At 42.0% G+C, this 17177-nt stretch overlaps 1 protein-coding gene across 1 annotated transcript in view; it reads left to right on the forward strand.

Moving 5' to 3' along the window:
• Window positions 1-17177, forward strand: part of LOC141258053 (phospholipid scramblase family member 5-like) — a 179627-nt gene that overhangs the window by 82349 nt on the left and 80101 nt on the right. Inside the window, exon 6 of the mRNA XM_073673052.1 lies at window positions 10996-11157. Coding sequence (XP_073529153.1) covers window positions 10996-11157 — 162 coding nt within the window. The remainder of the gene's footprint in view (window positions 1-10995; window positions 11158-17177) is intronic.

The raw sequence follows: 17177 nt of genomic DNA on the forward strand, positions 1-17177 counted from the left end.
AGACAAAGGGCATTTTGTGGGCATTTTATATCTTTTTATCATTTTGTGCACCAGTTTGGGCCTGAAGATCACTATACGGCCATGTGCACACATTGAGTATTTGGTGAGTTTTTTTACCTCAGTATTTGTAAGCCAAAACCAGGAGTGGAACAATCAGAGGAAAAGTATAATAGAAACACGTCACCACTTCTGTATTTATCACCCACTCCTGGTTTTGGCTTACAAATACTGAGGTAAAATACTTACCAAATACTCAGTGTGTGCACGTGGCCTTAGGGTAGGTTCCCACAACCATGTAAAAAATTGTTCAGAGTTTCATCTAGAAAAGTGGGCTGATTTTTTTTTTCACTTTTTTATTCTCACACCAATAGGCTTGAATGGGCGGGTCTCATCCTATTTCCGGAGGAAAATCATGTATATTTCATTTTTTTCTTCACGCAGAGAATCGGGGAGTGAAAAAAAATCGTTCATATGCACATCCCCATTAAACAACACTGGTCCGAGAGAAATCCATTTTTTTAGTGGACAGCACTTGGTCGTTTACACGAGCCCTTGCTTGTACTTTAGTTCCTTGTAGAGATAACCTAATTGGTTGCAGATGGACACCATATGCCACAAGTATATTGTCTGATGTAGTGCTGTACCGAATATTCCTTGTAGAAATGCTAAAAGGAGTTCTGCATGGAGCCATCACAATAGGGAGTGTTCAGACAACTCATTTTTCATGCTGATTTTGATGCATTTTTGTTATGTACTTTTCAATGAGAACAATTCAAAATAGACATTGTCAATTCTTGGAGCAGTTTCTTCCCTGAAACTGCATAGAAACAACACATAGACTATCCTGATTGAATGAGGTTAATCATCACGCAAATCAGCGACTGAAACTGAGAGTCTGATTTGTCAGTATGAAAACTCAGCTGTGTGAATATGCCAATTAGATGTTTACTGCTTACTGCCTAAAGGTATGATCACATAAAATGCTGAATTTTCTTGCGGAAATGTCAGGCTTTCATGTGAAAGAAAGTCACCAGCAAAAATCCAACTCTCTGATTTCTGCTGAGAATTTACAGTTTGTTATGCCATGAATCCACTTGCTGATTAGCTCGATCCAATATATCTATGATTACCCGCAGAAGTTTCCATGGCATGACATGTCAATTCTTTTCTTCCTATAATGTGAATTTAAAATCTGTGTCATTTCACACATAGCAAGGATTCCTACTGAAAACAAAGCATAAGGAAAACACTTCAGATATGGTGTAAAAAAAATCAGCCTCGAGACTATGCCCTAATAATAAAAGGATATGCAATAAACTCCAGTGGCAGCTGCCGACAATAATACAAATGACAGCAATGCAGATATAGAGTTTTGTATCAGGTAAATGGAGTTCTGTTCACTATAATGATACATTAAGAAACTAACAAGAATGTTGGTCCTCAAAACGACATGACAATAGTGGACGTATAATTAAAGGGTTGTTTCTCAAGTTCATATCTTCAAGAGTGCTCCTCATCTCTCCCCCTAGCTTCATGGTTGCCTGGGGCGGTGCTCTTCGGAAGATTTACGGTTAAGAGTCCCGCGGCATGGTCAAAGCACTGGTCTGTAATGTGCTCTTTCCCAGACTGCTCAGTTTGCTTCTACAACATGGGAGAAGTGAAATGAGGGTGAGGATGGCCGGATCCAGTGCTCCATCCAGCATCAGAGTGGAGAGATTGGTCTATACTGTAGTATAAAGCTTTCTAGTGGCACGTGCTCCTTACTTAGGTAGCCAGCAGTTCTTAGACCATATAATCTAAGACCTTAGACCATATAACCTAAGAAACATGCTGTACACTATTGAAAACTCCTCTGTTCTTGAGAATGGAGAGGATTTCTAATAAGAGGTGAGCCGCTTGTTCATTGCTTGTATTGAAAAACACTTTGCAATTTACCCATTAAAAGCTTGAGACAACCCTTTCAAGAAAAATGAAGTGTAAAAAGGTAAAAAGTTCTCTTTAGGGATTTGTCACATTGACCGACTGGCATAGGTCTGAAAGAAAAGTGGCTACATGGTGCCTGATCTCTGAACAATCCCTCGACACCATGCAGGTAACTTGTTGCCACTTTAAATGACAAAGCTGTGATTATAAGGTTTCTTCTTCAGGTTTTGTGATACAATATTTTTCTGGTCAATGAATTGAAGGATCATGAATAACCCCTTTGTTACAAAGCATTTCTTCTTCGGAAAAGTTATCTGATGATTTTTATTACTATCAAGTTGTAACATAGGAAGCCAATGTCACTACCTTCAGCAAAGGGTAATAAATCCTAATCGTTTGCATCTCGCTTTGTTTTACACCCATTTATAGAGACCTAATAATTCCTATACATTTGCCATTGACAGACAGGACATTTCTTGAGCCGTTCGTATCTATTCGCTAGCTTGTGGTTTTGCATCTAATTATCTCATGGGTCTTTGTTTCTGAAGTTCTTTTTGTTGGCACCGAAGTCAGCATGCGTTGCAGGTGTAGTGAGGAAAATCTGAGACTAAAAGCAGCCTACGAGGCAAAGACGTCTGCTTTGAGCTTTGAAGATTTTACTAAAAAACACATTAAATATTCCCTTTCGCTGAGATTACGATATGATGAGCTCAGTGCTGCCAGTAATGTGTTACCTTTATGAAGGTTCTGGTATCCTGCCACAAAAAAAAATAAGAGCGGAGGCTTTATTGTGCTGTGTGTGGTGCACGAAGAGAAGAATCACAACCGCTGAAATGTAAAGAATAAAGAACATTTCTGACCTGAAACTTAGTTCTGGAAAAACAAGCCTACAGCGGGCTGCAGAATTCAAAGACTTACCCAGCGTACGACTCACACAGGACAATGTACGTGCCAAGGATCTTTACAAATCACATATACTGGAATACTGTTATCTTACTGAACACCTTTATTACAGATGTTGTCTATTTATTATGGTTTTTGTGGCACCACCACATTTCACAATGATGTACCCATGACTCTGTAATGGTTGATTCACATAGATAAACCCAAGAAGGTCCTGGATACATTTCTTGAGAAATATAATATCACAGGTTATGGTGGATACTAGATTCTGAGATGGGCCTTTGATCCAGGGAACTAGTCTGATTGTCGTATGTGGTGTCGAGAAGGAATTTTTCCCCTCATATGGGGCAATTAGCATTTGCCTCATGGAGTTTTTTTCCTTCCTCTGGATCAACAAAATAATGGACTTTTGGCTTCTTTCAACCTTAAAACTATGAAACTACACAGCTTGGGATACCTTAGATCAGTCCATGTTCCTAGAGGGACCCACAATCCAAGGCCTCATTCAGACAGTGATTTTTCATCTATGCAAATAAATGAACAAATTTTCATTAGTAAAACCTATAAGAAGCAAAATTAACATAAACTCTGCTATAAATAAATAAAATAGGGTTCTTAGTACCACTGTTTTTGATCAAAAATAGTATATAAGCTATCCCACCACCGCAAGGTGAACCCGCTTGGGACGGTCCTACATTGTCTAATATTAAAAACCTTACCATGTGTCAAAGTTGACCTATGTGTGAATAAGGGCAGACAAAGGACTGGGTCCCAAACTAGGAACACCAGCCAGGGGAAGCTTTTCAAATGTATTATTCGGCTCTAGGAAGGGAGGCCACACCCATGTTTGCACAGAATGCAAAAAATACAAAGAAAAAACACAAAATTTTAGCTTGGTTAAAGTTGGTATACCAACTTAAACCAAGCTCAAATTTTGTGTTTTTTCTTTGCAATTTTCATTAGTGTTTTGGATCAGATATTCATCAGTGTTTGGGCAGTGTGTTAGTTTTTACATCAGTGTTAAGTCTGTTTTTATCATATGCATCAAAAATTGATGGGGATTTTTCAAGCTTCTACTAACAAACATAAAAAAATGGACAGCACTAGGGTGCAGCTAGGATGGCATCGGTGTCCAAGGTTTTCAAGGGTATGTAAACATGAATGGTTGAACAGACATGTCTCTGATTTTTTTTTCTTTTTCTTTTGTGGGACACAAGTTCCACAAAAATACACAGACATGTGAAAATCCACATAGACTATAATGGATATGTGTTCTATTCCATGAAAAACACAAAAAAGCACTCGTATGTGAAAAACTAACATCTGAATGAGCCCTTCAATTTCAAAGGCGAAAACATGGGACAATTTCATAGGAAGCCAAATGATTTTACACACAAGATTTGTCACAATTTTATCATGGCTTTGTCATGGTTTATGGAAAACCATTTAAAAAAACACACTAAAAATCTCTGTCATGTAATACTGTTTAGTAATTTGTACAATGTACTGAATATTTTGATGACAACGAAAAGGGTTCCTCCTTGTAGCTTCTAAAATAGATGTAGCATCGTTCAGTATTTTACATCAGTATTTGTAAGTCAAAACCAGGAGTGGGTGATAAATACAGAAGTGGTGACGTGTTTCTATTATACTTTTCCTCTGATCGTTCCACCCCTGGTTTTGGCTTACAGATACTGATAGAAAATACTGACCAAATACTCAACATGTGCACGTGGCCCTAAAATTTATTTGCACTCTGTAGAGAAAATATGTGGTGTAGATTCAGCGACGCTGTGAATTTGACATCTGCATTATATCAATTTATTCTGTGAAATTTCACTGTGGATTTCACTCTAAAAATCTTTCAAGAAAGAAATCTGCAATAATTGCACAAATTTGCACAAATTTGCCCTTGGAATCTGCAGCTAAATCCATCCATTGGTGCTAATTTTGCCTTTGCACGTTAGCTAGGGATTTTCCTTTATGAATGTACCCTTAGATTTTAGAGGAAAATTTATTTAATTCAAATTCTAAATATTGAAATAAAGGACCAGTGATCCATGATGATGTTGATGAGGAGATGTGCTGGCTGGAGTTAGACACTACTGATTCATGAAGAGGTGTACTACTCATAGTGAATTGGGTGAGTGGCGCGCACCTCTGTGTGTGCCTTGCCAGAAATCCTACTTCAGTCCATGCTAGAGTAAGGTTTATGGTGTAGTGAACACTACCGGTCATCATGAATTTGAAAAGCAGTGGTCACCACACCCCCATCCTGCCCCTGCTCCACCTACTTTGTCTGAGCTGGACAAAAAAAAGCATAAGAACTGCAAAAGTCACAAACTTTTATGCAGCCTTGAGTTGCAACCAAAATTGTACAACTTTTCAAAGCTTTTTACACCAGAATACTTCTCCCAAAAGCTTTGATGAATCGGGCCCAGACGATTAATATGTTAACATTCTCCTTAAAAGGAACCTGTTAGAAACTTTTACACAGCCCCTCAAACCATTGGTATGATTGTATATGTCTTTAATAAATAAGCCAATTGATCCCTCTATGACCCCAAAGCACTACTCCAGCAGCGAGCCGTGTCTGGAATTGCATTTGGACGTGATGATGCACTTCTAGCTTCTCAGCCTCACACTACATTTCCTACCTAGCAGCACCTTCCCCTGGCTGGTTGACAGGTTGTTTGCTCTGGTACACGATGACTGACCTGTCAATCATGTTACACCTCTATCTTATTGTTACACCTCTATCTTTATCTTTTTGGTTGTCATACAAAGGTAGAAGGTAATATAAATAAAATATGTATTTTTAATAACATTAAAGTAGAAATTCACTGGAGGATTTCTATTTACTAGTATTATTTTACACTTATTTAGACCAGGGAGGCAGAAGATTTGGCAAATTTATTACAATGGCACATGTTGTGGGATGATAGATGTGAGACACTTTTCTCTTTTTCTTGTCTGACTATCTTTAAATCACAATTTTATAATAAAATTGAGGTGCATTTCATTGCAAAATGTGGTCTCCACTTAGCCAAACAGAATGTTGGCCCCTCTTGTGCTCTTGACCACATTTACTGAATTCTTTATGTTTGGTGCTATTTTTTACTAATTAGCAAGAAAAATTAGCAAATACCTGTAGTAAGCAAATAAATAAGTACATGAAATACATATACAATAGTACATGAAGTGTTAACTAACCACCCTATGTTGTTTACTGTACATGCACTATTACTATTTACTTACTGTATGCAAGGTGTGGGAAAGACTTAGTGCAACCCAGATGGAAGAGGGAAAGGGAGCCCAGACACTAGGGAAAGGTGGGAGTGGAAACCTCCTAGTCTGGTTTAGTGGCACCCTGTCTCAACTACTGTCCTTACAGTGGGGAAAAAATTTGTTTCCAAATTAGACAATTTGATCTTAAGGATTTGTTTTCTCATTTTGTCTCTTATAGTTGAGGTCTACCTATGAAGTCAATTACAGGCCTCTCTCATCTTTTTTAAGTGGGAGAACTTGCACAATTGGTGGCTGACTAAATACTTTTTTTCCCCACTGTATATTGGCTTTTCACCAATCGCCGCATACATGCCTCGCCCTACCTTTCCCTGGTGTATGGCTAAGGCTGAGGAAGAAAGGAGATGAGCACTAGTCGATCTCCACTAACCTCTATAGACAACATGGGTAGACAAACACAGGGGAATTGCTTAGCTTTAGACAACTCCAAATAAGTGCGCATATGGCCTGAAGCTCCAGAGAGGACGAAGCACTGCTCTTGCTAAAGCCTCACAAGTTGTAATGAATATCGCTGGCACCTCCCTCTCAGACACACCAGGTATTTATACATCCAGACCAGGGAGCTAATTAGCCAGAGGGAGGTCTAGAGACAGCCAGCCTCTAAGAAGATGTCTGTAATGCCAAACATAGAGATCTCCTGCAACCAACTGCAGGGCGACTGTCTGTCACCTCTGACACACCCATGACAGTAGCCCCCACTCCCCTAGTGGCCTCCAGACACTCAGGACCGTGGTTTCTCAGGAAACGACATGTGAAATTAGCGAACCAATCTGGGAGTGTTCACCTCTGACGGTGAAACCCACATCCTCTCCTCTGGACCATAGCCTTTCCAGTGCACCAAGTTTTGTAGAGAACAACGTTGGAGACGAGAATCTACAATCCTCGAAATCTGGAACTCCAGATTACCATCAACCATTACTGGGGGCGGTGGTAGAGGTGAGGGCTCAAAAGGTACCACATATTTTTTAAGTAAGGACCTATGGAACACGTTGTGGAATTTAAGAGCCTGATGAAGTTCAAGATGAAACGCTGTGGGGTTAATGACGGCGGTTATTTTATAGGGACTAATAAACCTAGGTCCCAGCTTCAAAGAAGGGACTTTCAATCTTATATTCCTGGTAGACAACCACACAAAGTCATTCACATTCAGGTCTGGACATGGCAAGCGTTTTCTATCAGCCATACTTTTATACCTGTCTCCCATGATCTTTAAATTACTCAGCACACCCTGCCATACCGAGGAGAGCGACAAAGAAACTTGTTCCGCCTCAGGAACTTCTGAAGCTCCTCCCCCACTAAAGGTACCAAACTGTGGGTGATAACTGTATGCACCGAAGAACGGTGACCTGCCAGTGGATTCTTGACGATTATTATTAATTGCAAATTCTGCCAGCGGTAGATAGGATGCCCAATCCTCCTGATTTTCAGAAACTAAACACCTGAGGTAGGTCTCCAAATTCTGATTGACACACTCGATCTGTCCATTTGATTGAGGGTGGAAGGCAGAGGAAAAGGACAGCTGCACCCCCAGTTGAGAACAGAATGCCTTACAGAACTTGGAAACAAACTGGGTCCTCCGATCAGTCTCAAAATCAGGTGAGTAAACCAAAATATCGTCCAGATAGACCACCACAAACCTCCCCACCAAATGATGGAAAATGTAAATTATGAAATGCTGGAATACCAGAGGTGCATTGGTCAAACCAAAAGGCATAACCAGACTCTCGAAATGTCCTTCTGGGGTATTGAACGCTGTTTTCCATTAGTCCCCTTCTCTGATTCTAACCAGGTTGTAGGCTCCCTTTAAATCCAACTCTGAGAATACCTTAGCTCCCAAAACCTGGCTGAACAAATCAGAAATCAGAGGAAGAGGGTATGGATCACAGATGGTAATTTGATTTAATTCCCGAAAATCTAAACAGGGACGTAGACCGCCATCTTTTTCTTCACAAAGAAGAACCCTGCCGCCACGGGCAAAGATGTGGGTCTGATATGTCCCTTCTCCAGACTTACCGCAATGAAATCCTTCATGGCTTGTCTCTCAAGGCCAGAAAGATACAGTCTGGACTTCAGTAGTTTAGCTCTGGGGGTCAGGTTAATAGGACAGTCATAAGCATGATGAGGAGGCAAATCCTGACACCCCCTCTCAGAAAATACGTCCTCAAAACCAGACAGAAATACAGGTAATATCTCCATAGAGACAGTAGCAAGGGAAATATTTAAACAGTTCTCATGGCAGTAATCTCCCCTTTCAATAATCTCCCCGGTTTGCCAATCCACCAATGGATTATGTTTAACAAGCTAAGGAATACCCAAGACAATCGGTATGGAAAGATTATCCAGAACATAGCAAGGGATTATTTCACAAAGAACTGACCCCACCCTCAGTTTTACATTATGTACAATCTGAGTAAATCCTTCCTGTGCAAGTGGCGCCGAGTTGATGGCGAAGATGAAATAGGTTTAGCTAAAGTACAGCAAGCAAGACCATGAGTTTTCACAAACTCAGCATCCACCATGCTGATTCTGGCTCCACTGTCAAAAAACACAGACATTTTCTTGGTTTTGCTCTCTAGCACCACCTCTGCTGTCAGGACAAAGCGAGAACTGCAGTATGGCCACAAATACACCCCTTGTTTATTCAAATTCAGACTACCAAGAGTTAATCGAGTCTCCTTTTGTTTAGGAATTGAAGGACAGGTACCAACAAAATGTCCCTTTTTCCCACAAAAAAAAAACATACACCTTTTTTCTTGTGAATCTCTGGGGAGATGTATGATACATAGACATCCCCCAACTGCATGGGTTCCTCCACCTCCCCGAGTACTGGTTCACCCCCAGACTGCTCCCCTGGCGGAGGTACACAACCTCGACAAGAAGACCCCGGAGAAGGTGGTATCATATATCTATCCCGAAAGGCAAGACGTATGGCCAAAGACATGGCAGACTGCAAAGACTGAGGGGTTTCATATACTGCCAAGGCATCTTTTAACCTTTTAGTAAGCCCCTCACAAAATTGACTTCTAAGGGCTGAGTCATTCCATTTGGAATCCGTTGCCCATCTACGGAATTCCGAACTGTACGTCTCCACTGACCGATTCCCCTGCTGAAAGCAACGTAGCATAGACTCAGCCAGGTGACTCGGTCAGGGTCATCATAGATAAGGGCCAGAGCCCCGAAAAACTCCTCCACAGGCAGGAGACCAGTCGAGTCCTGCGGTAAAGAAAACGCCCAGGATTGAGGATCTCCCTGCAGTAGAGAGATCACAATTCCAACCTGTTGCTCCTCATTTCTGGAGGAATAGGGATGAAGTTTAAAATACAATTTGCAGGCATCCTTGAATACAAAAAAAACTGTCCCTACCTCCAGAAAACCTGTCTGGGAGGGCAAGCTTGGGTTCAGGCAGGGCAGGCCTACGTGCAGGGACCCCCATATTGGGAACCTGTAGCTGCTTATGCTGCTGCTGTACCTCACCACGGAGGTCATTCACCTCCAGAGACAGCCGGTGCAGCAGCTCTGCAAGCTCTGCAACTGAACCCATACCAAAGGAGAAAGGAACAAAAAAAAGGTCCACGCCCAAATACACAGAAAAAAAAAATGTCAGTTTTTTTTTTTTTTTCTCCTTCCTTTTCAAAACGTGCTCAGCCGGCGATAATATCATGCAAGGTGTAGGAAAGACACAGAGGGAAGAGGGAAAGGGATCTCAGACACTAGGGAAAGGGGGAATGGAGACCTCCTAGTCTGGTCTAGTGTCACCCTGTCTCAACTACCGTCCCTATATTGACTCTTTGCCAATCGCCGCATGCGTGCCTCACCCTGACTTGCCCTGGAGTATGGCTAAGGCTAGGGAAGGAAGGATATGAGCACTAGTCGATCTCCACTAAACTCTATAGACAACAAGAGTAGACAAACAGGGAAAATTGCTTAGCTTTAGACAACTCCAAACAAATTCGCATACGGCCTCAAGCTCCAGAGAGGACAAAGTACTGCTCTTGCTAAAGCCTCATAAGTAGTAATGAATATCGCCAGCACCTCCCTCTCAGACACACCAGGTATTTATACACCCAGGGCAGAGAGCTAATTAGCCAGAGGGAGGTAGCCGCTGGGTCCTAAAGACAGCCAGCCTCTAAGAAGATGTCTGTAATGCCAAACGTAGTGATCTCCTGCAACCAACTGCAGGGCGACTGTCTGTTACCTCTTACACACCAGTGACACTTACCTACTTACTTACTACAGGGTATTTGTTCATTTTGTTTTTCCCTTAGGTTTGGTCTGTTAAATGGGCCCAGTAAAAATGATCACCTACATATTATACTTATAACAACATATATTCCAGCTCATGGCTTTGGTTTTGCTTCAGTATTTTGTGCTTCATATAAACAGAAGCGTGCGCCCCCCTTTTGGAGCTGGGCATTTTGTCTATATAGCTTTCCTTGACAGGTGTCTGAACAATCAGGTCTGGGTCCTGCTCTGCTTTTATCTATATTGAGGTCTACTGACACATAGAGAAGTTCAATACTAAAGATAGGACTGCCCCGATTGGGTACACCTTGTCGCGGTGAGATGACGTTTATGTTTTTTTCATCAAAACAGTGTCAAATAAGTATCTTATCTTGTTTACATGTGCTATTACTATTTACTTATTTACTTACTGCAGAGTGTTTGCTCTTTTTATTTTTGTCTTAGCTTTTGTCTGTTAAATGGCCACTGTGTGAACGTGCACTTATACCAACATATGTTCCAGCTCATGTCTTTGGTTTTAATTAGCAAGTAAGAAGCAGAGTTCCTGGTGCACAGCACTCACGTTTTATCTGAGAAGATGAAGTCTCATGACAATATCTTCTCCTTTCTTCTATTCTGTAGGTGAAAACATTAGACGAAAAGTCAATCATTGGAAAGATTTCCAAGTACTGGTCCGGATTCGTCAATGATGTGTTCACTAATGCCGATAACTTTGGAATAGAATTTCCAGCCGATCTTGACGTGAAGCTGAAAGCTGCTTTGATTGGCACCTGCTTTCTTATAGTAAGTACAGTAAATGCATCTGTTATACATTGCAGATCCGGATAATTAGCTGGGCTCCCATGGATATCTGTATTTAATTAAGCCTTGTGATCATGCTTTCAGAGTAATTCTTACAGTATCCCAGCTGACTGAGAGGGAGGGAAAGTCTAGGGGGTGGAAAAGCATTACTTTATCCACAGTGGCACAGTGCCTCGCATTGTTCTCATGCAGTGCGAAAGCTTCTGGTTCATAACACTGAGAGCTATGGATGTGAACCTCATATATTCTCCTAATGTTTGCAGGGGTTCTGTTCTTCCTCCCTCTATTTAGATTCATACTGGTAGGTTAATTGGCGTCTAACTAGTTAAGTGTGTCCCTGTTATTGGGAATTATGAGGCCTGGGGCCAGTGTAAATAAGCATTTCTCGTAATGTGCAGTATAAAGTAGATTGCTGTTAATTAATAGATGTTTTGCAAAAGAAATAAGCATATTTTTCAGGACCAAGTTCTTGCCTTTTCTTCTTATGACACATAGTCATTCCTCAAGGATGTAGAAAGTAAGGATGTGACTAGTGGGGCCCACATTTTATTTTTTTCTCATGCAGACATTAGTCAAGACATAAAGTTCTGGCAAATCAATATATTTCTGGAGTATTGGATGAAGTAGGAACCAAAGAAAACACACTCAAGTCCATACAAGTTCATGTAGATATAAAAAATATGTTTTAATGTTGTAGCCAGTTATTTTATTTCTTTTTATAAATCTCTTATGGCTGCCACATCTTTCAAACAGTATCTGATCATTGGGGGTCTGACTCCTGAATGAGGGCTGAATCAACTATTGTCTACCAGGTAGAGCGTTGTACATTTGGCTGTGGATGTGTGCGGTACTGCAACTCGGTACAAGTGACGGCCACTACTAAGTGTACAGAACTCAGAAATAGCATAATAAATGCTGTAAAAGACATGGTACTCACTGAAGCCAGCTACATCATTCTGACACAAGAGGTCGGACCAGCACCAATCACATACTGATAGCCCACCAATAAAATGGACATGAAACCCGCTTCAGGGTATGTTCACATAGCGGTTTTTTGCAGCATTTTTTTACTCCATGAAAAATGCAGAGTATTGGCAGAAAAATACTGCATACATAACTTACATTTGTAATGCGTTTTTGATCATTATAATAAATGGGTAAAAGAAAAATGCAGCAAAAATGTTGGAAGAATTGACATGTGGTTTTAAAAAAACACACCACAGCTCAAAAAATTCTTGGATGTTTTTAGCTGTGTGTTTTGGGTCATTATCCTGTTGCAAGACCCATGACCTGCGACTGAGACCAAGCTTTCTGACACTAGGCAGCACATTTCTCTCTTGAATCCCTTGATAGTCTTGAGATTTCATTGTACCCTGCACAGATTCAAGACACCCTGTGCCAGATGCAGCAAAGCATCCCCAGAACATAACAGAGCCTCCACAATGTTTCACAGTAGGAACAGTGTTCTTTTCTTGATATGCTTCATTTTTCCGTCTGTGAACATAGAGCTGATGTGCCTTGCCAAAAACTCCCATTTTTGTCTCATCTGTCTATAGGACATTCTCCCAGAAGCTTTGTGGCTTGTCAACATGTAGTTTGGCAAATTCCAGTATGGCCTTTTTATGATTTTTTTTCAACAATGGTGTTCTTTTGGTGTTCTTTTGGTGTTCTTTTTGGTCGTCTCCCATGAAGTCCACTTTGGATCAAACAACGACGGATGGTGCGATCTGACACTGATGTTCCTTGAGCTTGAAGTTCACCTTTAATCTCTTTAGAAGTTATCCTGGGCTCTTTTGTTACACACTGATGTTCCTTGAGCTTGAAGTTCACCTTTAATCTCATTAGAAGGTATCCTGGGCTCTTTTGTTACCATTCGTATTATCCGTCTCTTTGATTTGTCATCAATTTTCCTCCTGTGGCCACGTTCAGGGAGGTTGGCTACAGTCCCATGGATCTTAAATTTCTGAATAATATGTGAAACTGTAGTCACAAGGAATATCAAGCTGCTTGGAGATGGTCTTATAACCTTTACCTTTTACATGCTTGTCTATAATTTTCTCTCTAATCTCCTGAGACAATTCTTTCCTTTGCTTCCTCTTGTCCATGTTGAGTGTGGTACACACCCTGTCACCAAACAACACAGTGAGTATCTGTAGCCCTATATACAGGCCTGCTGACTGATTACAAATTGTAGATACCTGTGATGCTAATTAGTAGACACAACTTGATTTAACATGTCCATTTTGTCACATTATTTTCAGGGGTACCATCATTTCTGTCCAGGCCTATTTTAGGAGTTTAATATTTTTTTAAATTCTGTGGAAGCAGGGTTGAAAAGCAATGTCTGACTTTCATTTGTTCATTTTCATAGATTTTTTATTTATTATTACTTTTGTCAGATTCAAGTTATTTCTGTGACCATTGTGGGTTTTTCTTTCATTAAACGAGGGGTACCAACAATTTTGACCACGTGTGTATATGGAAACATGGAGTGTCTTACATGCAAAAAACATCCTGAAGAATGGTGTGCTCAATTCGTTTAAAAGCTTAGCATTTTTGGAAATCTAAAACAGGTAAAAGGTGTTCAAAAACCTGAACATGTGCTCACCAAGACATCTTCACATAGAAATATTTTTAAAAAGAAGAAACTGCTCAAAAACACCTGAAAAAAAACATTGTGTAACCTAATGGTTAGAATAGTGTCAACAGACTAAAGCTATGTTCACATACAGTACATCGTTTTTGCAGGCTTTTTTTATGCAAATTGAAAGCTGCTTTTTGCAGTACCAGAAAAAACTATGAGATGTCAAAAATCTAACGCATACGCTTGTTTTACTTTTCCTTACTGAATTTGAGAACTGAAGAATTGTTATATCTGCAGCATGTAGTTCTTTCAGCATTTTTGACAGCATTTTTGAAGAGTTTTTGGTGTATAAAACTACCAATCCTGATATGCATGGCCCCATCATCCCCCAATCCTGGTATGCATGGTCTCCTTATCCCCCAATCCTGGTATGTATGGCCCCATCATCCCCCCAATCCTGGTATGTATAGTCCCATCACTGCACACATAAAAAATAAACACTTATACACTTCTTCCTCACCTCTGCTCTAGTGTTGCATCTTCCAGCAGCTCATGTCAGCATCTGAGCAGCGCATGGCATCACAGCCATGCGCTCTCAGACGCTGATGTGAGCTGCCAGCATATTCACTCTTCTCCACGCCGGGACTATCTGCGTAGAGAAGAGTGAATATGCATTCTCTTTAGTAGCGGGCACTGTCAGCAGGAGCTGCGGATCAGCGCTACTCTGTGCCCGCTACTAAAGAGAATGAATATTCATTCTTCACCACGCCCATGGGAGTGGAGAAGAGGAAATATTAATTTCCCTTTAGCAGCGAACACACGTGGTAGCTACAGCAGCGGCTACTGCATGTGCCCTGCTACTCCACTGACACAACCCCTCCACCACTATCCACCACAAGAATTTCTATAGACTCGAGTATATACCCGAGTATATACCCGAGTATAAGCCAAGAAGAGCTTTTTCAGCACAAAAAATGTGCTGAAAAACTCGGCTTATAATTGAGTATATACGGTAACTTTATTAAACATGTACTGTAGACACAGCACACATGTATTTCACACCAAAAATAACCTGCTAAAAATGCAACAAAAACACCACGAAAATGCTGAAAAATGGGCATTTTAATTGAAGACAGACCTGCAAAAAAAGTGCACCCAAAACACTGAGTGTGAACATACCTAATACAGTTTTTAAGGATGGGAACTACCCCCCACCGCCACACACAAACACACACACACTACTATAGAGAGCATTATTTTAGTGAATAGTGTTGCTCTCCAGTGTTATCTATGCTTCCAGCAGTACAAAAAAAGCTGTTCCCTGCAGAGGGAGCTCAGTAATACTGCCCTCTGCACTGTAACAATCCCCCCTCAGTAATACTGCCCCTGCACTGTAACAATCCCCCCTCAGTAATACTGCCCCCTGCACTGTAACAACCCCCACTCTGTAATACTGCCCCTGCACTGTAACAATCCCCCCTCAGTAATACTGCCCTCTGCACTGTAACAATCCCCCCTCAGTAATACTGCCCCTGCACTGTAACAATCCCCCCTCAGTAATACTGCCCTCTGCACTGTAACAATCCCCCCTCAGTAATACTGCCCCTGCACTGTAACAATCCCCCCTCAGTAATACTGCCCCCTGCACTGTAACAACCCCCACTCTGTAATACTGCCCCTGCACTGTAACAATCCCCCCTCAGTAATACTGCCCTCTGCACTGTAACAATCCCCCCTCAGTAATACTGCCCCTGCACTGTAACAATCCCCCCTCAGTAATACTGCCCTCTGCACTGTAACAATCCCCCCTCAGTAATACTGCCCTCTGCACTGTAACAATCCCCCCTCAGTAATACTGCCCCTGCACTGTAACAATCTCCCCTCAGTAATACTGCCCCCTGCACTGTAACAACCCCCACTCTGTAATACAGCCCTCTGCACTGTAACAACCCCCACTCTGTAATACTGCCCCTGCACTGTAACAATCCCCCCTCAGTAATACTGCCCCTGCACTGTAACAATCCCCTCTCAGTAATACTGCCCCCTCCACAGTAACAATCCCCACTCAGTAATACTGCCCCCTGCACTGTAACAATCCCCCCTCAGTAATACTGCCCCCTGCACTGTAACAATCCCCTCTCAGTAATACTGCCCCCTGCACTGTAACAATCCCCTCTCAGTAATACTGCCCCCTGCACAGTAACAATCCCCACTCAGTAATACTGCCCTCTGCACTGTAACAATCCCCCCTCAGTAATACTGCCCCCTGCACTGTAACAATCACCACACAGTAATACTGCCCCCTGCACTGTAACAATCCCCCCTCAATAATACTGCCCCCTGCACTGTAACAATCAACACACAGTAATACTGCCCCCTGCACTGTAACAATCACCACACAGTAATACTGCCCTCTGCACTGTAACAATCCCCCCTCAGTAATACTGCCCCTGCACTGTAACAATCCCCCCTCAGTAATACTGGCCTCTGCACTGTAACAATCCCCCCTCAGTAATACTGCCCCTGCACTGTAACAATCTCCCCTCAGTAATACTGCCCCCTGCACTGTAACAACCCCCACTCTGTAATACTGCCCCTGCACTGTAACAATCCCCCCTCAGTAATCCTGCCCCTGCACAGTAACAATCCCCCCTCAGTAATACTGCCCCCTGCACTGTAACATTCCCCCCTCAGTAATACTGCCCCCTGCACTGTAACAATCCCCCCTCAGTAATACTGCCCCCTGCACTGTAACAATCCTCACTCAGTAATACTGCCCCTGCACTGTAACAATCCCCCCTCAGTAATACTGCCCCCGGCACTGTAACAATCCCCCCTCAATAATACTGCCCCCTGCACTGTAACAATCACCACACAGTAATACTGCCCCCTGAACTGTTAACAATCCCCCCTCAATAATACTGCCCCCTGCACTGTAAAAATCACCCCACAGTAATACTGCTCCCTGCACTGTAACAATCCCCCCTCAATAATACTGCCCCCTGCACTGTAACAATCACCACACAGTAATACTGCCCCCTGCACTGTAACAATCCCTCCTCAGTAATACTGCCCCCTGCACTGTAACAATCACGACACAGTAATACTGCCCCCTGCACTGTAACAATCCCCCCTCAGTAATACTGCCCCTGCACTGTAACAATCCGCCCTCAGTAATACTGCCCCTGCACTGTAACAATCACCACACAGTAATACTGCCCCCTGCACTGTAACAATCCCCCCTCAGTAATACTGCCCCTGCACTGTAACAATCCCCCCTCAATAATACTGCCCCCTGCACTGTAACAATCACCACACAGTAATACTGCCCTCTGCACTGTAACAATCCCCCCTCAGTAATACTGCCCCTGCACTGTAACAATCCGCCCTCAGTAATACTGCCCCCTGCACTGTAACA

The sequence above is a fragment of the Phyllobates terribilis genome, unplaced genomic scaffold (assembly GCF_046119375.1).
Source record: "Phyllobates terribilis strain yellow unplaced genomic scaffold, ASM4611937v1 Scaffold_3__8_contigs__length_932513732, whole genome shotgun sequence".
In the NCBI taxonomy this organism is placed as follows: Eukaryota; Metazoa; Chordata; class Amphibia; order Anura; family Dendrobatidae; genus Phyllobates; species Phyllobates terribilis.